At 41.7% G+C, this 26,988-nt stretch overlaps 1 protein-coding gene across 4 annotated transcripts; it reads left to right on the top strand.

Annotated features, from left to right (window-relative positions):
- Positions 1 to 2,219: 2,219 nt before the first annotated feature.
- Positions 2,220 to 25,549, top strand: LOC115397591 (GTPase IMAP family member 8-like). 4 transcript variants are annotated; one of them, XM_030103982.1, is made up of 8 exons: positions 2,220 to 2,349; positions 12,593 to 12,644; positions 14,044 to 14,097; positions 17,492 to 18,130; positions 18,991 to 20,211; positions 20,299 to 21,115; positions 21,743 to 21,909; positions 24,463 to 25,549. In XM_030103982.1, the coding sequence occupies exons 2-7, from the start codon at positions 12,608 to 12,610 to the stop codon at positions 21,906 to 21,908; spliced, it is 2,934 nt and encodes a 977-aa protein (XP_029959842.1). In that variant the 5' UTR covers positions 2,220 to 2,349; positions 12,593 to 12,607; the 3' UTR covers position 21,909; positions 24,463 to 25,549. The 4 variants fall into 4 exon arrangements, with proteins under 4 accessions (XP_029959842.1, XP_029959841.1, XP_029959839.1 ...); XM_030103981.1 differs by having other exon boundaries at positions 18,074 to 18,130; positions 20,299 to 21,909; XM_030103979.1 differs by having other exon boundaries at positions 20,299 to 21,909.
- Positions 25,550 to 26,988: the final 1,439 nt, after the last annotated feature.

The raw sequence follows: 26,988 nt of genomic DNA, 5'->3' as shown, positions 1-26,988 counted from the left end.
ACCCCCGGGTAGAAGGCCTCCCGGACCCAGCCGCACCTCGCGGCACGGTGGCGGGCCCGGGGTGAGCCGACCCCCCTCTCCGGGGACGAGAGCAACGGCATCGTTATCCTGCACACTGTGGCCCCAGGAAAGATGCAGGAGCGACGTGGAGGTGACAGGCCTGGTTAGCTGACTGGTTGACTGGTTAGCTAGCTGCAAACTGTCGTACGAGATGCTATCCGAGACTCGAAAGCTAGCGGGAAAACCACCGATGCTAATGCGCTAAATGTTTTTATATCGCTCAGCATCCGGGGGGCGGGTTTATGCCAATGAGGGCCGCGTTACGTAACGCAGCCCTCATTTCTGACCCGCCCATTAAATCCTGAACACAGAAGCGGTGGAAAAAAATCTGTGAAGTCTACCTCCAAAATTAAATCATAAATGGAGGAATGGCTTTTATATGCTGTAAAGAAGCACATTTATGACCTATTTAAAGCAGCACTTTGCAAGATTTGCTTTAGCGCTCCCCCTAATGGTCTCCTGTGAAAGCTCACTGTCGTAAACGTCCTCCGCATCACCCCCCCCCCCCCCCCCCCCCCCCCCCCCCCCCCGTGCAGAGAGCGTCCCACTCCTGTGTCCTTTTTTTCCGCTTGCTAGACAAAGTTTTTTTCTGTCTTTTTGGTTCTGCCATCCGTGAGCACCTCAGGGTGGCGTTGCTAACGCTAGCGAGGGTTTCGTGTTTGCTTTACGCGCTTTTGTTAAATCTTCTGCAGCAGCAGTTCCTCGCGCTGCCTCCTCCTCCTCCTCTGTCGTAGACATGCCTGCCTCGCACGCTCAAACTTAGTGGAAAACAAACACACTCGGAGATGCTTTCAGCTCAGTGCAGCGAACTCACTCGCGCGCACTTCTACTAGAGGAGGTGCCACTCCTCTTTATTTTTCAGTTACCAAACGGAAATTAGAACCGATCAACACATCATGCAAAGATCGTCTATTGCAACACAACGGCAGATATCGCACTCCAACAGCTCTTATACTTGTAATCCCGTATGAGCGCAGTAAAGCAGGTTTGTTCTCGCGAGATGTAGTCGGGTCCGCTCCTCTGAAGTTGCAAGCGCTGTTTTCAGGACACAGACCCCGGGGAGAGTGAAGGGACAGGCGAATCACCATGACAAGTCTTTGTTTACCCCCACAGGGATTCTGAAACACATTTATTGAGGTAAAAAAGTTGCAAAGTTCTGCTTTAAGGTGTTTAGAAGAAAATGGCTGGTTTTGCTTAACTCGGACTTTATTGCTTTTTCAATCTTACCTGCACACCCCGTTTCTCTTTAACTTCAATTTCTTTTTGGAGTGAGTTACAGTAATCTGCCAAAAGCTGCTAATACTGAAAAGGCTTTAGTAACACTAAAATTGAGAATTTTTTTTTTGATATGCTTCACAACAAAAGTAGTTAACTAGAGCCTAGTAGAATATTCACTGTATTAATTCTTGAAACATTTATATCAACAATCTCTGAATAGCAAGTCTATAAAATAAAATGACTCAAGTCATCGCAGCAGCTAATTTTTTTTTTATTCTCTATGGTTCCACTGATTAAAAAAACAAAAGTATTTTGCAGAGAAGTTAGATTAGAGACTGTTAAACAGTAGATGTTCTTACTAAATGCACATTTGAAGCTGTTAAATTAATAATTCATAAATAGGTAATTTCAACCACAGATTTTTTTTTTGCACATTGTGTAACTCCAAGCTGTATAAACATGATTACTATTAGATATGAGTTGATGTGTGAATGGCAGAAGTGGGACTATATGTTCTGCCAAGGTATCAGAGGACCTTGATCTTGGTGCATCTGTCATCTACACAGTTTTTTAAGACCTCCGATACTGGAAATGAATTTTAAAGAGGGAGAGTATTTGGTCTGGATCCAAAGAAGTGAAAGAAAAACACGTTTATATTTACATTTTTAAAAACGTGCAACTGGCAGAGGTTTGTTCAGTACATTGCACACATGTTCAAATTTGGTCAGCAACAGCACATTGTATATTTTTAATGGTTTTCAATAGATATGAAATGTTTTAATGATTTATCATCCTCACGGTTCATTTTTATTTTCTACATTTATCTTTCTTTGATAAATGTTATTTTCATGGGACTGTGGCTTGTTTCCAGGAGCCCGTTTGCTTGTTTCTCTCAGCAGATCTGGCAACTCTGCTGGTGACTGTCTTTACTTTCACTTTCTGCAGAGAAAAAAAGACCCGAGAGCAACTGAGGAATGTGGCAGAGCAGGATTTCCTCTTAAATATCGCGTTGTTGGAGAGTTTAAACCCTGGAAGAGGCAGTTTGTGGAAGAAAAACACCACATTTCTCAGGTGAGTTTAAGTGAAACTTTAAAAGCTTTGTGTTTAGACAAACTGGAAAAGTTTGAGTGGTGTTGCACACTTTTTGTCTGTGTGTCTCCACCCTGTCAAGATGGCGGCGATAAGGAGCAGGAAACACGTTCAGACCTTTAAGAATTACAATTTAACTTAAGGGTGTTTCTATATCAGATCAAAAACTGGTCACGTATTAATTTACTCTAGAAGTGCTCAGGATACAGAGCTCTGTTTTTATTCACAGACTTGAAGGATTCTGAAGCCAGTCATTGATCAGGAACACATCCTCCTTTCTTACAGCACAATTTTACATTGTTTTTTTAAAATCAGACGCACCGTGAGTGTGGAGGACTGATGCTGCCATAATTTCAAATTAATACAGAAAAAATGGATCAATTTAATAATTTTATTTGCCAATGGGTCATACAATAGAAATACTTACATGAAAAAAATATAAAATGTGACTTATAAATATATTTATAACATTATCTTGTCCCGGGCCCAGGCAAAGCTGCCAGCTGGCCTGCTGCCCGGGCTCGGCTGGCTCCGGCAGGGATATGGTGAAGTCAGTGGCAGCAGGCTGACTGATACTGCAGAGGGTGCTTGACAGATTATGTCCTCGACAGCCAACTTAGCACCCGGATGAGCCTGATGGAAAAGGTCAACGGGTGGCACAACTGGCCAGTTAGCGGCAACTACGGGGCAGCTGGTACACTCCCCAGATCTGTTACATTGCGGCCCAGGCTCAGACAGGCTTGACGATGCGTGAACGACATTGTGGGTCTACAGACACCGTGCAAGGTGAGGAGGGGATGGACTGCTGAAGAAAAAAAAAAATGGCGACAGCAGAAAACGATACACACACACACTCTCAGTACTGTCTGTAGAAATGCAGATTGACAGATTTTCTTATATTATTTATATTATTTGGAAAATAAAAACAGAAGTTTAATGCACAGAAGAGTATTTATGGAGAAATATTATTTGTTAAAGAGCAAAACTTCATCTTTAAAAAAAGAATTCAATTTGTGATGCACATCAACTTCCTTCCAGTTCGCAGATCACCCCCAATTCGCACCAGAGCGAAGGCGCCACCGTCTTGCTCCTAAAGTCAAACCACACAGGAAGCACAGCACAGCAGTGCGCCATCCGGAGGGGGAGGGCTGCTCCTTGGAGAGGCTCTCGTGTGAATAGCAGTGGCGGACCGTGCATTTCACATTAAGGCCTTCAGAACAGATCCGCCTGAATCAGTCCACCTCTCAATAACTATTTTGTCTACAAAAAAAATCTTATTTTGCAGATATGCACATAAAGAGTTGTTGCACAGCAGATGGATACTTGTGCAGCCAGAATAAATGCCTTTGCTGAAGTGCACAATTCTCCTATTACATCTGTGCACATACAATGAGCATCAACAACTTAATAAAACAGCAATATTATTTAGGAAAAGAGGAACATTTTTCTCACCAAAATCCCGATTATTTGAAAACAAAATCCATCCTCCTTTCCTTCCTCAAAAAGAGTTCATCTGCTCTGTCATATAGATTATCCGTGTGTTTCAGTCCCATAAAGCCAGGGCTGAAAGTCCAGCTGCCCTGTGGTATTTCTGGCCTAAGTTTTATTTCTCTTCAGGTCTTCTTCTTCTTCTTCTTCTTTGGAATAATTGCGGTAGGCGACCAACAACTTAGGTGCATACCGCCCCCTACTGTATCTCTTGGTGAATGTAAATCAGAGGGCCTGGATCTGCTGTTGTTAGAAGCTAGAAGGCGCTGAGTCGCCAACTCGAAATCTGATTGGTTGAAGCAACTGTCTGATTGGTTGAAGCAACTGTCTGATTGGTTGAAGCAACTGTCTGTTTGACGCTTCACTTTACTTCACTGCGCCATCGGGAACGGATAGCGAAGGCCTCGGGCAGATTTCTTTGACCCTCGCAACAGATGATGCCTGAAATCTGATTGGTTAAATGATTTAATATGAAAAAAAAAACCATGTCTGGAAGCAGCACAACCACGGGAAAACTATGAAAGGAACTGGAACATACCGTTTGGAATCATTTATTAATTATTCATGGACAAAATATAATTTACATCAGTCTGTAATTCAGATAATTTTTAGGCCAGCAGAGAAGGCTTTGCAGGCCCTGACGGCCCACCACTGGTGAATAGTGATATCACACGATAACAACACATGATATAAACAGAAAATAAATAAACCACACCTCATTTTGCTTAGATAGACCTGAAGCGAATCTCCAGCGCCGTGGCGCTTCAGGGACCCAGCGCGTGCAGTGGAAATTGTCTGATAGAAGAGAATGGGTTCTAAGTGCTGCACAGTACAATTCAAGAGCGCACATTATGTGGAAATTGGGAGTCAGAGTCCTTCGTGACCATCATAACAACCAGCAGAGCAGCAGCTCTGCAGATAAACCTGTCAGGGGGTATGTAGAAATGAAAAAACCTGCAGATCAGATCCATAAACTGAGTGGAAACTATGAGGAGAAAGTTTATATTTGTCTTATATTGTCAACACAGAGATTTCTCCATTCTATCGTTTTTATTGTGGTCATTTTTTGATTTGTTCTAGAAACTATTCCAAGGATTTTGTTCTGTTTCGAAAATCAAATTGAAGTCATTATTCAATGCAGAGAATCGTATTTGTGGTTAAATGTAACTATTAAGTGTAACAAAAAAACAAAACCAAAAAAAACACTCTGTCAGTCTGTGATGTGTCCGTAACATTATTCACATGGCCATTAGGTGGCGCTTGATATTAAAACACACCCATTGTCGTGATGTGAGGCATGAATTGTTTGAGTTGGAGGACTTGTTGCTGGTTGTGTTTCATACACTAAAGCCCAGTTTTCATGACAATGAAAATAAGGGAAAACACAAAACTTTGATCGCGTTTTGGTGACAACGATAGTTGTTACAACTGAAAACAAACTTATGAAAATAGCTTCCACCTTTTTCACAGCTTTTCTGAAATACGTAAAAATACATGTGCGCCACTACACATGTGAAAAATCGCTGTGGTGAATTGTTCTTTTGCTCATGCACGAGTAATCAACATGGCTGCTTCCAGAGTAGCATGACTCCCAGTCCATAGTTCCAATCTTTATTTATATAGCACATTTTAAGAACTAACGACAGTTTCCAAAGTGCTGCATAGAAAACAGATTCAACATTACACAATAAAAGAGATATAAATAGAAAGATAAGATCAGAATAAAATAACAATTAAAACATAACATAATATAAAAATAAGATTAAGAACCCCGAGGACCACACGACTCCATGGTGTTAAAAGCCGGAGAATAAAAATGGGCCTTAAAGGGGCTGTATCATGCATAATTCACTTTTTGTATGTTTTACCTTGTTATATAGCTATGTATTCACCAAAAACACCCCCAAATCCTTTTTTTCCTTCATGTCTGCGTGTTTGAGCTTTCCTCGTGTTTGTGCTGCTCTGAGAGGCAGCCCCTCCCGCACCCGTGAAAAATCTCTGCTTCCCACGTTCACGTCACACGGTGAAGATGTCTCCCCTGAGCCCCCCTCCCGCAGGCCCTCGGCAATCAGCGTTGCTGCTTTTTTGTAACTCCGATTACAGAGATAAACTTTAACCATCGTCTGAAAGCAACAGTCAAGCAACAGTCTGAAGGGTCTGCGCTTGGTGAGTTTCTCACAGGAAAAGACGTTTTCGTGTGTCTTTGCGTGTAGAGAAGCTAGAGCTAAAGAGCTAAAGCTAGCTAGCATATTTGTTTTGAAGCGCTGATTGGTTGAAGTAGCTGTCAGTCAAAGTCCACAGGGGGAGAGGCGGCATTTTCAGTGAAACAGAGCGTTTTCTCTTCCGGGTTTCAGAATTAGCCCCAGAAAATCGTTAATTTCACACAAAATTACTTTTCCTTAGCGCCAAAAATAAACTATTACCATGTTAGTGTCATTTCTAGGGTTTGGACTAGCTAAAAAAGCATGATACAGCCCCTTTAAGACGAGACTTAAAACACTCAACTGTGGGAGCTGTTAGGACGTGGAGGGGCAGAGCGTTCCAGAGTTTGGGACCAACCACCGAGAAGGCCCTGTCCCCTCGGGTTTTAAGTCTCGTCTTAGGCACCACAAGCTGAAGCTGGCCATCAGACCTCAAAGCGCGCCACGGCTGGTAAATCTGGATTAGGTCTGAAATGTACCGAGGGGCCAGTCCGCTTAAGGCTTTAAACACAAACAATAAAATCTTAAAATCAATTCTAAAATGAACAGGGAGCCAGTGCAAGGACACTAAAATAGGGGTTACATGATCGTATTTCTTGCTCCCAGTTAAAAGGCATGCTGCAGAGTTTTGGACTAACTGTAAGAGAGCATTCTGGCTGATGCCTGTGTAAAGTGCATAACAGTAGTCCAAACGTGAAGCGATAAAAGCGTGCATAACCTTTTTAAAAGATTTAAAAGTTAAAAATGGTTTAACTTTAGATAAAAGCCAGAGATGATAAAAGCCCGATTTGACGACGGCATTTACTTGCTTGACAAATTTAAAATCACTGTCAATAGTGACACCAAGGCTGGTGACTGAGGGTTTAACATGGTGTGTAAAGTGGCTCAGATCTGGGGAAGCTGGGATCGATCTGTCCAAATACAATTACGTCAGTTTTACCCTCGTTAAGGCTAAGACAGTTGTTTGCCAACCAAGTCTTGTCGTCACTAAAGCAATCAAAGGGTGTCAAGGGGCTGGAAGAATGTTTCTGGAGTAGCAGGTAAATTTGACAGTCATCAGCATAGAGATGATAGTGTATCCCATGCTTCTTGAAAATGACACTGAGTGGGAGGAGATAGAGAGCAAATAAGACTGGAGCCAAAATTGAACCCTTGGGGACTCCACAATGAAGAGGGGCAAATGGCGAGGTGGACTCCCCCAACCTAACACAACAAGATCTCCCCCTAAGATAAAATCTGAACCACTCCAGAGCAGTCCCCTTCGGGCTGAAGCTCTGCTGGTGAAGAAACGGCAACGCAGAGGAATGACAGGGGGTCGCCTTGTCAGGCTAAAAGCCTTGCTTGCTGCTTTCCCGGAGCTGGTGAGCTCGCCAGTGAATATTCCCCTGGATCTTCAGCCCTGCTTTCACCGGTTTGCTTCCTGGCTCCTCTGCGTGCGTGGCTGGTCGCGGTGAGTGGTGAAGCGGAGAGCTCCATGCTGCGCACTCGGTGGTCACGTCTTCGGAGCTCAGGGGAGCAAACATGGGCATTCTGAGACCATTGAACTGGTCTGGCCATGGGCCTAAGAAGTCCACGTCTTTGAAATGTGCGCTCATAAACGCAAGATCCATGACAAACAAGACTTTCATTCTCCGGGACTACCTTACAGAACAGTGCTTGGATTTACTCTTCATCACAGCAACTTGGATTAATGTGGGTGAGTCCAGCATCTTTTCTGAACTACTGCCTCCGTGTTGTAACTTTATAAACTCCCCAAGAACCACAGGTCGTGGTGGTGGCGGCGTAGCAACTGTATTGAAAGACTCGTTACAGATTAAGCTGTCATCAGAAATGAAATATACTTCTTTTGAACTGAGCTGCTTCACAATGCGCCTAAGTGAGCCTTTCCTGTGCGCAGTGGTGTATTGACCTTCGAAGTACAACAAAGACTTTATTATTGAGTTTTCGGACTTCATTGCAGTTGTTTTAACTGAATTTGATAGACATTTAATTGTAGGTGATTTTAATCTGCATGTTCGTTGTCTGACTAAACCCATGTCCAGAGACTTTCTTGATGTTATTGAGGGTTTTAACCTGATTCAACATGTTACAGGTTCTACACAAATCCACGGACACACGCTTGATCTTGTTCTTAGTTACAATGTGCATGTAGAAAATGTATTGTTAGGCGACGCTATTGTGTCTGATCACAGTCCCATTGTGTTTGATCTTTCTTTAAATGAAAAAGTTGATCAGTACGCTTGAACGTTTTTCATCGATGTTTTTAACTGTGCTACCTGAGAACGCTGGTTCTGTACAAGGAACTGAAAACTTAATGGAGCAGTTTAATTTGACTTGTTGTCACGTTCTTGACAGTGTAGCTCCGCGTAAAGTTCTGCGGCCTTGAGCCACTTCAGAGCCGTGGCTTAATGACGTCACACGCGAGGCCAGGCGTGCTTGAGGAGGGCGGAACACAAGTGGAAGTCAGATGGACTGTGTGTTTCCTATGACATCACACTGTTTTTAAATGTTTTGACTAGAGATGGAAATTATCGAGTAATTCATTAATCGATTGTGCCTATGCAATTGATTTTCATGTTAGTTTTTCAACTATGAGAATAAATGGTTGGAGACTCCTGGTCTATAATGTTAGTTTTATAGTTGAAATTCACCCCTAATGGCATCAAATGCATCATCTGTCTATACCAATGTCAGGTACCATCAATTGTTGACTTTTATTGGAAATTATTCTCTGCACGCATGTCTTTATGGTTTCCAGGGCTGCAACTCCCGACTATTTCTGTTGTCAACTAATCGATCAATTATTTCTTTAGATTGGTCAATTATTCACAATTATCTGCCTCCACATCAGTATTGCGAACAGCCCTCGTTCTTATCAATGGCTGTAATTTCACAGCATGTTTTTTGGCTTAGTTTTCCTCGGCCCACACCACGGTACACCACGACTGCACCACAGTGCAAAAGACTGTATTTAGTAAAACAGCTGCATCAGTGACACGTGCTACACCTGGAGCACTGCACCACAACATCTCAAGTGGAATATGGGCTTTTCATCTGTTTGTTCCGCCATATTGCATGCATTCTTCTTCTCTGATACTGCCACCAGCACTTTCAGAGGTGCACTGCAGTGAGAGAGCAGCATGAAGCAGCTTGTGTGTGATTTTATTTCACAGCAATTTACAACAATAACATGACACATCAACGTTCAAACGTTTTGTGACAAAATAATCAACTACCGTATTGGCCCGAATATAAGACAATGGTTTTTTTTCCCCAGAGATTGCATCCTCAAAAGTGGGGTCGTGTTATAATCGCAGACTTACGGTAGATGGTCAATACGCATCCGCGCCGCTAGATGGAGCCAAAGTATCACTGACCAGAGAGCGAGTGGAGCGATGAAATGAGGTCAAATGATCTGATGAAAAATGGCGGATCATCTGGAACAAAGGGGCTGAACGCTGGACAACTGAGGAAATAACAGAGGCAAAGTCATGATACCAACTTTAAACTGATGGTGATCAACGCAGCAGAGTCATCAAACTACTGCCAAGCCGCCAGGAGATCTGGTGGAGTAGAGCCTCGTTCTTATTGGAGAGCACAGAAAAAACGCCTACAGATGCTAACACTATGAGAAAAGCTTTCCGTGGTCCTGAGAGACGCTTCAGAGAGACTGATAGAAGGGTGAGTGAATATGTCTCTGAAAAACGGAAAGACGGAATGCCCACCACCAGAGCCTGATTCAGCTGAAGGCACTGGAAAGTTATTCACATCATTTATGCAGTTTGGACCCCTTGAGGCTTCTTATTTGTTGCTTATTGAATGAATGAATGAATGAATGAATGAATGAATGAATTTATTTATTTTTCGAACATGTATAAAGTGAAAGAAAAAAAAGATAAAAAGGAAAGTTAATGCAAATCAAAGAAAAAAGAAAAAAAAAAACAAAAAAACAAACAAAAACAAACAACATAACAGCATAGTTCGAAAAAAGGAGTAGGAGGACATCACATAATATATGTATACATATACCGTGCAGATATCCCTATAAATACATAATATATACCCACACATACCATATAGTTATCCCCATAAATATATACTATATAACAGGATAATTATAATATAACTACAGTATAACAGCAATATATCAATTTCCACTATATGTATAATACTCAACACCATTTGTTATCATCATCCAGAGTTCCAGACTTCCTCCTCCATATACTTATTAAGAAATATTTTTTGTACTTTTTTTTAAACAGATTTATGTTGCTACTTTGTTTTATTTCTGGGTCCAGACTGTTCCACAGAGCCACTCCACAGCTTGACATGCACATACTTTTCAGTGTAGTTCGAACTTTTGGTTTTTTATAATTCAGGTCTCCTCTTAGATTATATCCACCCTCCCTTTCCGCAAACATCCCCTGTATATTTTTTGGCAGTAAATTATTTCTTGCTTTGAACATTATTTGTGCTGTTTTGAATTTGACTAGATCCATTAATTTCAACAAGTGTGATTTTATGAATAGTGGGTTAGTGTGGTCTGTGTATCCTGCATTGTTTATTATCCTTATTGCTCTTTTCTGTATCGTGTATATAGGCTGCAGAGTGGTTCTGTAGCTGTTTCCCCAGACCTCAACACAATAAGACAGATAAGGTAAAAAAAAGTGCGCAATATAAGGTGTGCAGTGACTTAATGTCCAGGATATGTTTAGTTTTCCACAGTATTGATGTGCATTTTGCCAGTTTTGCTCGTATGTAACTCACATGAGGTTTCCAGCAGATTTTGTTGTCCAATATCACGCCAAGAAATTTAATTTCACTTACTCTCTCTATTTTGTTATCATCTATTATAAGTTCTACATTACAATCCATTCTGTGTCTCCCAAACAGCATGATCTTTGTTTTACTTAGATTTAATGATAATTTATTTTTATCAACACATAGTTTTAATTTATTCATTTCTGTTGTGATGGTCTCCAAAATCTGCTGCAAATTCTCACCGGAACAAAAGATATTTGTGTCGTCACAGTTAGATACACTACATATGTCATTAATATACATTATGAATAATTTTGGTCCTAATACTGACCCCTGCGGTACCCCACATGTAATATTCATAAGTTTTGATTTATGATTCCCCATCTGTACAAACTGTTGCCTGTTTCTTAAGTAACTCGATATCCAACTCAACCCAACTCCCCTAATACCGTAGTTATCTAATTTCTTTATTAATATATTATGGTCAATGGTATGAAATGCTTTCTTTAAATCCACACATAGTCCTATTGCTACTTTTTTATTGTCTATACAGTCTGTGATTTCCTCTATTAATTTCATTAGTGCCAGAGATGTTGATCGGTCCGTTCTAAAACCATACTGACTGTCCGTAATAAGTTTGTGCTTTTCAATGAATTTATCCAGTCTGTCCTTAAATAGTTTTTCTAGTATTTTGGAGAATTGGGGGAGTAATGAAACAGGCCTGTAGTTTGTGAACTGATGTCGATCTCCGGATTTAAACAGTGGTAATACTTTAGTTATTTTCATTTTGTCTGGGAATGTACCTGATTGAAAAGACAAGTTGCAGATGTAGGTGAATGGTTTTGCAATTCCTTCAATAACTGACTTTACTGTGGACATGTCTATATCATTCCAGTCTTTAGAGGTTTTGTTTTTACAGTTTCTCACATTCTCTACAATTTCTCTTTCATCAACTGCACCTAAAAACATTGTATTTGGATTCCTGTACCCCATGTCTTCTATATCCCCCCTTTCTGTCGTCACTGGTTCCTTTATTTTTGCTGCTAAATCTGGTCCCACATTTACAAAGAATCTGTTAAAACCATTCACCACATCCTCCATATTGTTAATGGTCTTGTTATATAGTACTCTGGGTAATTTATAGTTTGAGATCTACTTCTCACAATGCCATTTAGAACATTCCACATGCCTTTAATATTGTTTCTATTTCTCTCCAATAATTTATTATAATATTCTTTCTTATTTGTCCTCATGATGTTAGTTAATTTATTTTTATATTTTTTATACTTTTCCTCTGCCTCTATAGTTCGATGCTTTAAGAATTGCCTGTATAATAAGTTTTTCTTTTTACAGGCATTTTGCAGCCCCTTTGTGACCCATGGACTATTGTTTCTGATTTTGAGAAAGAGAATATATTTTTTATTCAGTACTGTAGTAATATTTTTTCATTTCATATCTCGTGAAATGTTATCTCAGTTGTGAGTTTTTGAGTTTATAATAATTGTATAATAAAAAGTTGTTTTATGAGTGACCTTATTGTCTTCAGCATTTTTTTTTTCCACAAAATGATCTTTGAAAAATAGGGGTCGTCTTATATTCGGGCCAATTCGGTATGTCAACTTATTGTTGCAGCCCCACTGACACCCTGTGGTCGGGCATTTTAACTGCCATGTCTTCAGCATGATGCAGCATCCTCACACTGGATCTCCGCTTTGCTTTTTTATTCAAACAATAGTTATTGTCAGAAGTTCTGATGTATTTTTTCTTCTCTGCAGCTCCATTAGTCTCACATGTTTTCTGGAGACACGATGGCGAATAAAGGACATGGTGAGTTTTGTTTCAACTTCAACTATTTTGAAAACTTCAGTCCTCCGCCACCAAAAACACTTCACACATGTACTTATCATATATAAGTTTTTCATATTTTGCAATTAATCTGCATTTTGATCCGATCATCTCAGCCCCTCTTTTTCCTTCAGCAGCCTCCATGAACGGAGCAGTTTTCTGTAAATGTCCATGAAGCAGCTCGACTGCAGCAGCTTCAGCTACACAGGAGCTAACAACTCATTTCAAAGTAGAAAGTGAAAACAGTGAAACATGGAATATCTAAAGAAGCAGAGTTTGAAGAGTTGGAATCATCAGAGCTTTCTTCAATAAAACCAATTTGAGTCTGTTTCTTAAAAGTCTGTAACCACAAGACCTGTTGCTCAGGTGTCATAATCCACCAACTGATTCCAGAGAGGTTCTGAATGATTTCAGGTTCTGCTGGTAATCCACAAAACTTGAAGCTCTGATCTCTTCTTCCTATGCTGACATCTGAAAGTGGAAATATTATTATTTCTCTTGTTTGAAAATGTCTTTGGGAACTTTTGACAGTCAGGATCTTTTTCATCTTCAAATGAAAAGTCTTTAAACAACCTGCAGGAGGTGAAGAGAAAAAGTTCTTTAAAGTTTTAAAGGGGCTGTATCATGCTTTTTTAGCTAGTCCAAACCCTAGAAATGACACTAACATGGTAATAGTTTATTTTTGGCGCTAAATTATAGTAATTTTGTGTGAAATAAAAGATTTTCTGGGGCTAATTCTGAAACCCGGAAGAGAAAACGCTCTGTTTCACTGAAAATCCCACCTCTCCCCCTGTGGACTTTGACTGACAGCTACTTCAACCAATCAGCGCTTCAAAACAAATACGCTGGCTAGCTTTAGCTCTTTAGCTCTAGCTTCTCTACAGGCAAAGACACACGAAAACGTCTTTTCCTGTGAGAAACTCACCAAGCGCAGACCCTTCAGACCCTTCAGACTCTTCAGACTCTTGCTCTTGCTTGACTGTTGCTTTCAGACGATGGTTAAAGTTTATCTCTGTAATCGGAGTTACAAAAAGCAGCAACGCTGATTGCCGAGGGCCTGCGGGAAGGGGGCTCAGAGGAGCCATCTTCACCGTGTGACGTCAACGTGGGAAACAGAGCGTTTTCACTGTGTGGGAGGGGCTGCCTCTCTGAGCAGCAGAAATACGAGGAAAGCTCGAAGGAAAAAAAACACTTTGGGGGTGTTTTTGGTGAGTACATAACTATACAACAAGGTTAAAACATACAAAAAGTGAATTTTGCATGATACAGCCCCTTTAAAGATTTCACTGAAATTTAGTTTTTTTATCAAGAATTTATTTTCTCAAATACACAAGTTATTAAGTGAAACATATGTTAATGTTTGATTTCTGTCTTGTTCCAGGTTCAGATCCTCCACTGAAGCGCAGCAGGAGCTTTCCTTTCATTCCACCTGACAGTGAGTACAGCCTTCAGACCAGTAAGAGGCGCTGCAGCAGAGCTCATTTAAAGTCTGACTTTGGAGGAACTGACAGGAATATTTTACAGTCAGAGAAACAGGAGCACTCACTCTGATGCAGTGTTGGTCAGGCTACTTGGAAACAGTAGTGTGTGGTGGTGTTTCAGTCTGAGCCAGCAGGAACTAAATAACCAGAAAATTTGCTTTTCTTCAAACTCGTCCACAATTGTGTCTGCCAGTTTGTTAATTCAGCGTCATCATCTTTCAGAAAAACAGATGAGGTCCCACAAAAACAATTTGATGAATTTTAAGGTTCATTTGGCACAGCAGAAGATGGAGGATGCAGTTTAAAATTTTACAGCTGAAGAAAGAGGAGGGAGGGAGGGAGGGAGGGAGAGCCTTACCATGTCTACAGGATTACTATTATGCTTTAGTATACTGGTGCTCTCCAAACTATCAGGCTAAATGAAAATCATTTGAAACTACATAGATAGGCACCCCAGTACAATCTGTATTAGGCAATAAAAGTCAAGCTCAAAGATACGAAGATCATGAATCAATAGACTGTGTTCACCCTATAACTGTGGTTCAAGATATCGAGGAAGTTGCAAATGGAGAAACAGGCAAAGATATGGGACTGGATAGCATATGATCCAGAACAATATTCACTCACCTCAAGCAATATATTTCAGAGTTACAAGTCAATATCAGACACATTTGAACTGGAAAAGCATGACTTTTATAGCAGGAGTTAGAGACGTCTATAATAAAAAAAAAAACTGCAAATCAAAGAGAAAAAAAACAATGTGATTTTGATTTTTAATAATGCATATGCAAAAAAAGGATAATAAAAAGTTGGGCCCAATCCCAATTCTCTGCTTAATCCTCACTCCTCAACCTTGATCCTCAATCTCAAATTAAGTGCCTCCTAAAAACAAGTGTTAAGGAATGTAAAGTCACTTGGAAATGGGACAACCCTTAAAGACAGTTACGTCCTTGGACCACAGGGGGCAGCACTGCGCAAGAGGGTAGAAGAAAGCTAGAAGTGCAGTTTCCTGCAAGAAAAAAGTTTGGCCAGGGGGGAGCGTGCGGCGGGGAGTTTTTGGACCGTCGGGAGGGGGCTAGCGGCTAGCGCGACGCTTTTTTGGACCATCCGAAGGAAAAAGAGAGCGCACAAGCGTGGAGCGCTGTTTTTTTTTTTGTTTGTTTTTTTCCCTCTCCGTTGTCAAGGCGCTGCAGAATTTAGCGCGGTGGGGGGCTGGCAGCAGTAATAATTTCAGTCAATGATCAATAACAACGCCCTTTATAACTGTAAGTAATGCGCCCTGCATTAGAAATGTTGAACATTTTGCTGTGTGACCTTGTTAATAAATGCATTCAAATGAATTGTCTCGATTTCTTTCTAATAGCCTTTGTAAATATTATCTGTGATAGAAAGTTAATACAATTACTCCCAAAGTAATATACACAATTTTTTATTAATAAAATCACAGCAGAACGAACTATTTAACAAGCATTCTGGATTCTCCTTAACTCCAAGGTAGGTCTCGTAGAATCTCAAAATTAAGGGAGATAACGCTCCTTAGTCTCGCTCCTTTCCTCAACTTGTTTAGGAATGGGACAGCACTTAACTTCACGGGAGCGCGCATTTTGAGGAATGAGGAGTAAGATTGAGGATTAAGCAGAGAATTGGGATTCGCCCTTGGTCTCAAAAATATATGAAACATACAAGCCTCTAAAAATCACTCTCTGATATCTGTCAAACCAAAGTGAGAGAAAGAGTCAGAAACACAAATCTCAGAGGAGACATGGATGGAAGTGTGTGAGACACAAGAAACCACTGAAAACTCAAGATCACTGACAGAGTGTGGGTAATGTAATGTAATGTAATGAAATTTTTTATTGCCGCTAAAATAACTGGGATGCAAACAGGCTTCCAGAGAAAGAGCTTCTGTTGGGGACAGTGTAGAACCTCAATGGCAAACCATTCCATGTCACGGTGTGGAGTGAGACTTCTCTTTTATTGTGTTATATCTCGGTGAGATACCTGAAACAGTGTTACATAAGGACAGACACTGACTGAAGATACTTTTGGCAATTAGTAGGAAAGGGGGCAGCAGAAGAACCCAGACACAGACCCCCCCCCCCCCTTCCACACACACACACACACACACACACACACACAGGACACCACACTCTCTCCTCAAATACATACCTACCCAATCACCTCCACCCCCCTCTGGTGGGGGTTGGTCTCCACAACGGACATGTTAATGGTTTTATCCTCAAGTTCCTCACTGAGTTTCCCATGCTGGCGTGCACGGTGCTTGCTCAGGTTCAAGGTGAAGTTTTTCGATGCAGATGAAAGCTTTCTTTACGTGCGCTCTGCGTGCTCTGTACAGCAGTTGTTGTTTTTTTTCATTTTTTACTGAGTTGAACTCAAAGTAAAGTCAGTACTTCCTGCTCTCTCCTGCTCAGCGGTGTCTGTTCATCACTACACCTCTGCTTTCAGGAAAGTAACAGTAATCTAATTACTTTATTTGCAATTTTAGTCCCTTACTTTACTCATTACTTGAAAAAAGTAATCAGATTACAGCCCGTCTGTGCTTCAGTTTAGATCTATAACACACAACACAAACAACACAAGTTACACGGTTACCACAGAGATATACCTAAAGAAATATTGTTTATACCTCAAACTCAGGTGAGGTGTGTTTTACATTAAAGCATTTGTTTTTGAAGGAGCACAGCGCAGTTTTAAATATTAAATTATCAATTATTCACACCCACACACGTTTTCACCTTTGCCTGATGGGCAGCAAGAGCTATTTCTGCAAGATTGCAGTCGCTCCTATCTTCCTGTGCAGGGCACTGAAGGCACAGCAATATGAGTGATTCGGGTACGAATCGCTCTGAGCCTGACGTAATGCGCGCTCCCGCTGGTCTGATATCCTTAAGTTTCGTTTTGTCCGCCATTACTCTGCCAGATGCTTAGCAGAAACAACTGAGCAATACTGAGGATGGAGCTTCCATAAAGTAAGAAAAGACTGGCTTCTAGCACTGCCACAGCTCCAGCACAGACTCCACCAGGCAAAAGAAACTTACATTTTACTCGTGTGCTACTAAAAGAGCGAGGAAGGAGTTCCCCTCTTCTGTGTACGTACAGTACTGCATGTACACCAAAGGCCTTCAGGGGTCGGTGTTTCGCATAAAACGAGCACCTTTAATGACATCAAAGCAGCAGGACTCTTGAATGATCTCCTTGAAGAGGGATCAATTTTCCTGTATTTTGCTCTGACTGCTGTCATAAACACTGATTCAGGATAAGAACTGTCTGATTTCATCATAAAGCTCCTGTAAAAGACATGAAACAACTTTAAATCTTTCTTTCCAGTGTCGGAGCTGAGGCTGGTTCTGTTGGGGAACAGCTGGTCTGAGAGGAGCTCAGTGGGAAACTTCATTCTGGGAACGAACGCATTCAACACAGAGGAAGAACTGGATCAATGTGTTCTTGTCAGCAGGGAGTCGAAGGACAAAAGAGTCACTCTTATCAACACTCCAAACCTCTTACAACCAAACATCTCTCTGACAGAACTGACAGAACATGTTGAACGTTGTGTGAGTCTCTCTGCTCCTGGACCTCATCTGTTCCTGCTGGTTATTCAGCCTGAAGTCTTCACTGAGCAGAACAGTCAGAGGCTTCAGTTCATCCTGGAGAACTTCAGTGAGCAGCCATGGACTCATTCAGTCTTACTGATATCAGCAGCTGAAGGGAAGAGGTTGTCACAGTCTGCGAAAACTTTCCCCTCATTGAGAGACTTGATAAAGAAATGCAGAGTCAAACAGTTGTGGAACAAAAACTTCCAACAACACCTGCTGACGTGCATGAGGGACCTGATGAAGGAGAACAATGGAGAGCATGTAACACAAGATGTTTCCAGAGTTGCACGTTCAGATTTATCTTCTGGTCCCGAAGGTTTGAAGAGAGATGGAGTTTCTACCAGCTCCAACCAGGATCCTGTGGAAGGAAACAGTAAGTGGAGGAAAACATTGATACAGAGTGAGTGATTGAGCAACACATGATCAGATATTTATAATGACTGATAGTTCCAGCTTGTCTCAGAGGGTTTGAGGTTTTTTCCTGTTCTAAATGTTACTGACAAAGGTCAAAGAACAGCAGAATAAGACACTTTATATAATGTAGATCTTATCTGGGATACTGATAATGTTGAAGCTCCTGCTGTTGTTTGTTCCTTGAAGGTATAACGGACGATTTTCTCGAAAAAGTCGAAGCCAAATGTCTGTTACTCGCTTTTTGAAAAACTCACATGTGCCAGACCATCCTACCTGCTCTGCTGCTCCTACGAGCCGCTTGACGGCGTTACGCAAGCATTCCTCCAGCATGATTGACATGTTGGAGGACCAATAGTTGACACTCGCATCACGCCATTCATTGGCCAAAACCTCGTCCATTAGACCTTTAAGTGTTCATATCAGCCTGTTTTTGGGTCTCTGTGCAAGTTTGGTGAATTCACAACTGGAAAGAGGAACATATGGCTTGTTTTATCATTAATGGTTTTTCAAGACTTGTTCGTATCATAATGTTAAATTATAAGATATGAAACATATTTCCAGCACTGATATTACAATGTGTGCATGCACTCCAGCATTACCTTGGAACTTATTTAATTACTTTCCACAGCACTGATCTTCCACATCGTTTCAAATGTTTAAACTGTTTTGAAATCCTGTTGTTAAACAGATGTTAATGACAGCAAACAGTCACCTCCAATTAACCCTGACTTCACGTCAGATCTGTAAATATCCTTCATTGTCAATGTTTAAAGGTGTTTCCTCATCTAATTTTCAGTCTTATTCATGTTTTCATTCCAGAACATGGACTCAGGATCGTGTTGTTTGGAAAAAGTGATGACAAGAAAATATCACTGGGAAACCTCATCACTGGGAAGCAAGAGTTTAAAGCTTCATCCTGGTTTTCTGGAGGAAAGTCATGTGAATCTGTCAGTGGAGAGTGGGACAGAAAACCTTTGACAGTGGTGAAAACTCCAGACGTCTTTAATCTGCCAGTGGAAGCAGTGAGAAAGGAGATGAAGAGGTGTGTGGAGCTCTGTTCTCCAGGACCAAATGTTCTGCTGCTGCCAGTGAAACCCTCTGAATTCACTGAAGAGGACAGAAAAACTCTGATGTTCATCCTGAGTCTGTTTGGTCAGGATGTCTTCAAACACTCCATGGTCGTCCTGACCCACGAAGATGAAGGTCGTCACCCCACAGTAGACAGACTCATCCAGGACTGCCAGCAAAAGGTTCACAGCTTCACTGCTGACTGGAAGGATCCTTCCAAACGTGGCCTTCAAGAGTTGATGCAGAAAATGGAAACTATAGTGAACACCCTCAGAGGAGAGTTTCTGGTCATAGATAAAGAAACAGATGTTGGAACAGTGAGAAGAAAACCCAAACCTCCTGTGAACCTGGTGTTGTTTGGTCGAAGAGAAGCTGGAAAGACGTCAGCAGTCAATGCTATACTGGGACCAGGAAGGCTTGGACCAGCTGCCAACTCCTCAGAGTGTGTCAGAAACCAGGGAGAGGTGTGTGGACAGTGGGTCTCTGTGGTGGAGCTGCCTGCTTTGTATGGAAGACCTCAGGAGGAGGTGATGGAGGACGCTCTCAGCTGTGTCTCCCTCTGTGATCCTGAAGGTGTCCACGCCTTCATCCTGGTCCTGCCTGTGGGTCCACTCACTGATGAAGACAAGAGAGAGTTAGAGACCATCCAGAAGACCTTCAGCTCTCGAGTCAATGACTTCACCATGATTCTGTTCACTGTGGACTCAGATCCTTCACATCCAGATGTTGTCAACTTTGTCAAAAAAGACGACGACATGAAGAAACTATGTGAGAGCTGTGGAGGAAGATTTGTCATTGTCAACATCAACAAGATCCAAGTGTCTGAGCTGCTGAAAGTCGTGGGGAGGAGATCTGACACTTTCACAATACAAACACTTGCGTCTGGACAAATTAATCAGATCATTCAAAAAGACACAAGAAACAACGAGCTGCAGGCTGAACTAGAAGAACTGCAGAAGAGCAGAAAGACTGGTGAGTTCAGAATGTGTTTGAATTGTTCTTTTCCATTCACTAAATAACAGCTGCAAGTATTTTTATATAACTCAGAAACTTTTGCAGGTGTTGAAGAAAAGCCGAGGACAGACTGTCTCCGAATTGTTCTTCTGGGGAAGACCGGCAATGGAAAGAGCTCCTCAGGAAACACCATCCTGGGAAAAGAGGTGTTTAAAGCCAAATCAAGCCAAACATCCGTCACCAAACTTTGTCAGAAAGCAGTGGGTGAAGTAGACGGTCGTGCTGTGGCTGTGGTCGACACTCCTGGACTGTTCGACACCAATTTGTCCCATGAAGAAGTTCATGAGGAGCTGGTGAAATGTGTCAGTCTTCTGGCTCCAGGACCACACGTCTTCTTACTGGTGTTACAAATTGGGCGACTCACCCCAGAAGAGAAGGAGACCCTGAAACTCATCAAGCAGAGTTTTGGTAGCAATTCTGAAAAATATACCATCGTTCTTTTCACACGAGGAGATTCACTGGAACATGACAAAAGGACCATTAAAGAATATATCCATGACGATTGTGATGATTCCTTCAAGAAGTTGATCAGAGACTGTGGAGACAGATACCACATGTTTAACAACTATAGCAGTGATAAAAACACTCAAGTCAGTGATCTGATGGCAAAGATCAACGCCATGGTGGAGGAAAACAACGGCTTGTGCTTCACTAATGATTTGCTGCAAGAAGCCGAAGCAGCCATCCAGAAAGAAATGAAGAGACTCCTGAAAGAGAAAGAAGAAGAGATGCAGAAAAAGATAGAAGACATTGAAAGAAAACTCAACGAAGAAAAGGAAGCAATGAGAAGACAAATGGAGGAGCAAAAAACAGAAATAAAACAGGAGGTGCTGAAGAAGGACAAAAAACTGAGAGAAATGAAAGAACAGATCACCAAAGAACATGAAGAGAGGAAGAAAGAACAAGACAAGAGAGAAAAAGAAGAGCAGAAGTATAGAGATGAGAAGAAGACATGGGAAGAAAAACTGGCTTCACAGGAGGAATTCAAAGCTAAATCAGAATTTGAGGCAAATAAGCTCAGAATGGAGATGAAACTGAAACATGATGCCTGGGAGAGGGAGCGAGATCAGTGGAACGAGAAACGAAGCAAAGAAGATGAAGAGAGAAAGCAGAGGGAGAAACGACTTCAGGCAGAATACATTCAGTTAACACAGGAATATGAAAACATCAAAAAAGAAGATGGCAAAATCAGAAAATGTCACGAAAAACAACAACAAGAACTAAAAGATAAGTTCAGTGATGAACTGAAAAACCTCAGAATGAGTTATGAAGAGAAAGCCAGGCAGAAAGCTGAAGACTTTAATGAGTTCAAAGAAAAATACAAAAAGGATCTTGAGTATCAGAAGCAACAACATCAACAAAGCATGAAAGATAAAGATGAAAAATATGATCTTTTGATGGCTCTTAAAGAGCGCAAAGAAATGGAAAAGACCAAAAAACACAGAGAGCAAATCAGTGACCTGGTGAAGTGTGTGAAGAAAGGCAATATAGAAGAAATCAGCTCCTTGTTGATGAAACATGATGAAGAAATGAAACAAAAAACCACTGAGAAGGAACAGAAAGAACTGCAGAAAAACCAGGAAAAAGAACTCGTTGATTTGATCGAGAAACTTCTTCAGACAGAGGAGCCTCAATCGTCCTGTGTTATTTTGTGAGGTGAGTTAAAACACATCAGCAATATTTTATTAGACTGTGATTATCATTAGCTCTTGTCTCACAGCAAGAGGTCCTGGGTTCAAATACCTGCCAGGGCCCTTGGCCTTGCTGTGTGGAGTTTGAATGTTCTCCCTGTGTGTGTGGTTCCTCTGGATACTCCGGCTTCCTCCCTGGTGATGCCAACTTTCCACTGGGTGTGAATGTGAGAGTGAATGGTTGTCTGTCTCTATATGTTTGCCGCGGCTCAGAAAATGAATGAATGAAGTGAATAACATTCAGTCATTCATATCATGACATCAAATTACTCCTGGTGTAAAGCAGCAAAGAGGAGACTGTCTGCAGAACCAGACTCAGAGGTTTAGTCTTTTTGTAGAATCAAAAGAAAGAAGCTGAGTGCAGTAAAGGTCTCCCACAGTCTAAACCTGGAGCAGCTTCACTAAAAAATGATCCAGAGTGTCCTGAGTCAGGTGTAACTGAAATTTTACTAAATAGAAAGGTCTTTAGATTCGCCTTCAATGTGGAGACTGTGTCAGCCTCCCTAACTGAAACTGGGAGCTGGTAAAAGTAACTCAGAGAAGCTTCTAACACCACTTGATTTAATACATGGATCCAAGTAAAAAATTGTAATTAGTTGATTTTGATAAACTTTCTAAGTTTCAAACATTTTTTTTCAAGTTATGAATAAATAAAAATGTTCCTAATTACATCAACTTCATTTTGCTTGCAATCTGTACTCAAAATGCATTGTTGATGGGTTTAAAACAAAATTCAAGTTGTTATAACTTAACAAACTTGGCTTGATAATTTAATTTTGTCAATGTTGACTTCACAATTTTAAGTTCCCTCTCGCCACACAACATGCCTGGACCAGTTGGACAGCGGGTTAGCAGGATGAAAAACCTTGATACAAGCAACATTTCATGGCGAGTAAAATTTATTTCTCATAGTTGGGGTCAGGACACCACATCGGCATGGATAGTGTTGGTCACAGCATAAAGGAAGCGAGCTCTTTGAAGAATTTAACAATGATGATGGTAGTGTTGCAATGAATCATGGGAGTTTGGGATGAGATATTCAAGATTTAAACACTGATTTCATGATTTATTTCGACGTTCTGATGTTAATAGTGTTATTGGTAGTTGTGATTGGTTGTGTTCTTGTTGTTCAGTTGATCTAAAGTTTAGTTACTTTTCGTGTCAAACCTGGAATGAGAAGTACTGAGCATTTAATCTGCTCCTGCTACTACTCTAAAACTTATAGAGTTCAACAGAACACTTCCCATTTGCCTCTGGGGTTATTAAAGACCTGAGACTGTCTGTGCAGAATCAGTCCACATTGGCTATGACAGTATTGTATTCCCAAATAATCACATTATAAAGGTTATTCAAAAACTGGCCATTTTAACTACTTAAAAGTGGGCAGCCAATTTATTTGAGTTATCAACATAAAAATCTTGCACTTATTAAGTAAACAGTACCTAAACATTTTTTTGACAGATGACAAAAAATGAATTCACACAAAGTAATATAGATTTTTAAGTTGAGTTATCAACTTAAAAATCTTGCATTTATTAAGTAAGCAGAACTTAAAATCATCTTTGATTGATGACAATAAATGAATTCACCCAAAGCAATATAGTTTGTTGGTTCAATGTAATTTCTAATGAGGTTGCCATAACTTAAAAAGACTAATGCAAACTGTTGCGTTGATTTTCTTTGTTGAGTCTAGACATTTCTTTTTAGAGTGTGAAACTGAAATCTCTGCCTGCTGTTTTAGTTTTAGAGAACCGAGGAACCTCCAGCAGGCCAGCCCTCTGAGAACCAAGTGTTCTGCTGAATAGTTTGGAATGAACAGCTCTTTAAAATATGGTGGAGTCTGGCTGTTGAGCTTTGACCATTAAGTTAAAAGAAGGATTATAAATTATATTCTAGATTTAACAGGAAACACATAAAGAGAAGCTAATATTGGTGTGATGTGATCTCTCCTGCTGGTTCCTGTCAGAACTCTCACTGGATTTTTTTTTTTTTTTTTTTTTTTTTCAGAAGTTGTTAGGACACTGATGATAGGGAATTACAATAGTCTTACCTGAAAGTAACTAAGCCATCATCAGTTTCACTCTGAGTCAACATGTTTCTGATTTTACAGACTTTTGAGGGGAAAACCGTCCTGTAGTCTTGTTTGTTGAGGGAGCTGAAAGATGAATCCTGGCCAAATATAACACGCAGGTTCCTCACAGTGCTACTGGAGGTCGAAGAAACGCCATCCAGTTAATCATGACTAGATATTTTCTCTCACACACATTTTGGATCAAACAAAAAAGTTCAGAAGAAGAATAAACTGCAGCTCACCCAGGCTTCTGTGTTTTTTAAGCCTCTAGTTTGACAAGTTGATCAGTATCAGCTGGTTTCATGGATCAATAGCTTCTGTATGTGTAAGTAAAGAATATAAACAGATTGTAGAGGAAGCTGTGTTGTTTGCAGTAAACAGTGTTGGACCGGTCCTCAGTGCTGCTGCTGTGATCACAAAGACTGTTCTCCTGTCGCTCTGTTTCAGAGACATGATGTGACCTCCAGGGCACCATGGTGAAGCAGCGGTTTGCCCATACACCTCACATCCTGCAGACTCCAGTTTGATTCCAGTCCTTTTCTGCATGAAGTTTGCATGTTCTCCCTGTTTCTGCATTGACTCGCTTCCAACAGCAATCCAAGGGCTTGTTTGTTTGCTGACATCCTGAAGGTCTACATGTGTCAAAAGACTTTCAACCATATTGAGGCTCATGTACTCACTGAAATAACAAAACAACATTCTCACATTTATATTGAGAAGAGTGGATTTTTTGGCCTCCTTCTCATCTCTGGACTCTGTGGCTTTGGTCTGTTGTGTACTGTGTGTCTGTGTGACAGAGGGGAAGAGAACCAGCCTCTGACATGTGACATATGGGTTGATGTCGTGACACCATGGGTTTACTTTGGGATGTCCTGATCAGATTTATTGGCCCCAATGTTTTTATCAGATTTCTTTTTGGAATTGAGCTTCATCAGACTTCTTTTTCACCTTCTTCTTCTTTGAGATAACTTGTTCGCTGCTGTGTAGCTGAAGCTGCTGTAGTGGAACTCTTAGATGGTTCTTTACAACAAACAACTTCAGGAAATAGATCAGATGTTTTCAATCACAGATTCATTGGAAAAAGCAGAAATCATCCCGATCCGATCAGGAAATCCCCAACGTTGGCACATGGCAATTCATTTGTTTTGTGACAGAGTATTATTTTAGTATTGTAGTGGTATTATATTATATTATTGTAGTTTCCTGATTCATGTTGTAATTTTATTTTACTTTGATTTGTGGTAACTGCAAACTCAACTTTTCTGAAATGTTGCTACTGCATTCATCTACGACGTTTGCATCCAGCATCATGACTCCCGGTCTCTATTCTGCTGGACTTGGTAGTTTTATAGTGGAGTCACCAAAAAAGGCAATTCCACTTGGTGATCTGTCCAGATGAATGCATTGCTAAAGGGCAACTCCGGTTTGTTGACACCTGGACCTTATTTATAGGTGTGTGCATGTTCATATACTCACTCAGATAAACATCGTGCAGCTCGGAGTCCTTCAGAAGTTATTTAGATCCAAACGATGTAGCCGCACTAGCGGGGGTGCCACAGCAATGGAGCGTTAGCGTGGGACATAATCTCTGCAAAATCGCTCATTTCGGCTGTATTTCTTCATCCATCGCCAGTGTTATCATAAAGTCAGCTCGTCTACCGTCTTCAGGTGGGTCAGCTGAAGAGCTGACAGTTTTCGCTAACTTAGCCACAATTAGCTCGGATGGGAACGTTGCGGCGCTCCTCTCCCCAGCAGAGAGGCACTTTGAGTCGGCCTCGGCTGTCACGGTGCCCCGGCGTCTGACCTCCAGGGGCCGAGTTGGAAAACGGCCCTCAGCTGCTCCATGGAGGCTCCGGACACCGGCGAAGACGCACGGCTCACACGCGGCCGCTGGACGTCTCTCCTCGCCGGGAGGATGCGTATCTCCGCTCCCCGGCAGATGCGCGCTCCGGGCCGGCCGCGGGACGCATGACGGCCCGCCGCGCCGAGGCCGGAGCTCTCTCCTCGCCGGGAGGAAGCGTATCTCTGCTCCCCGGCGGATGCGCGCTCCACGCCGGCTGCGGGACACCGCCGGAGGCCCCCCTTCCGACCGAAAGGCAACCCAGCGCCGATGGAGGAAAAATACAGCCGAAATGAGCGACTTTGCAGAGATTATGTCCCGCGCTAACGCTCCATTGCTGTGGCACCCCCGCTAGTGCGGCTACATCGTTTGGATCTAAATAACTTCTGAAGGACTCCGAGCTGCACGATGTTTGTCTGAGTGAGTATATGAGCATGCACACACCTAGAAATAAGGTCCAGGTGTCAAAAAACCGGAGTTGCCCTTTAAAGCTAGGGTCGGCGATCTTGGAAAACTAGCATGTCGCACGAATGTAGCATCCTCCCAAGGCTCCGCCCAGCTCCCACCCCATTGGAGGAGCTCCCGTCGGGAGCGAACGCACTGGACGCAGAAGCGCCACGCGCAGCGAGTTTGTGATCGCCTCCAATGTTATTAACCTTTCTGACTGCTGCACACAACGCGCATAGGAGCCCAGTGCGCCCGCTCCGCTTCGTTCTATTTTTCACGCGAGCCGAGAGCGCCTTGGCAACGTGCGCGCACTGAACCAGGGCCAGTGCACGCCATTGAAATGAACGCGCAGGGGGCTGGTAGAACGGTGAAGGGATTTGATTGGTTTCTTAAGAGCAGTCCACGCGATATGATTGGTCGAAGTTTTTACTGTCCTGTGGCCGCTGCAGTGGTCAGATTTTTTCTGCACCTTTTTCCGTCCATATAATGTATTGACTTCTCCCAGGAGGCGAGGAGCATTTCACTCAGTATGACAAAAAGTGCTTTTGGACATCGCCTACCCGAGCTTTAATGTTTATAGGGCCTTGTTCTCTGTGTGTGGTTTCAGGATAAAAACAACAGACAGCACCTACTAGTGGTCTGGCGTGCTAACTGCACCATTTTCAGCCCTTCTGTCATTTCCATTG

The sequence above is a fragment of the Salarias fasciatus genome, chromosome 12 (genome assembly GCF_902148845.1).
Source record: "Salarias fasciatus chromosome 12, fSalaFa1.1, whole genome shotgun sequence".
In the NCBI taxonomy this organism is placed as follows: Eukaryota; Metazoa; Chordata; class Actinopteri; order Blenniiformes; family Blenniidae; genus Salarias; species Salarias fasciatus.
This window is presented reverse-complemented; position numbering and strand designations above follow the sequence as displayed.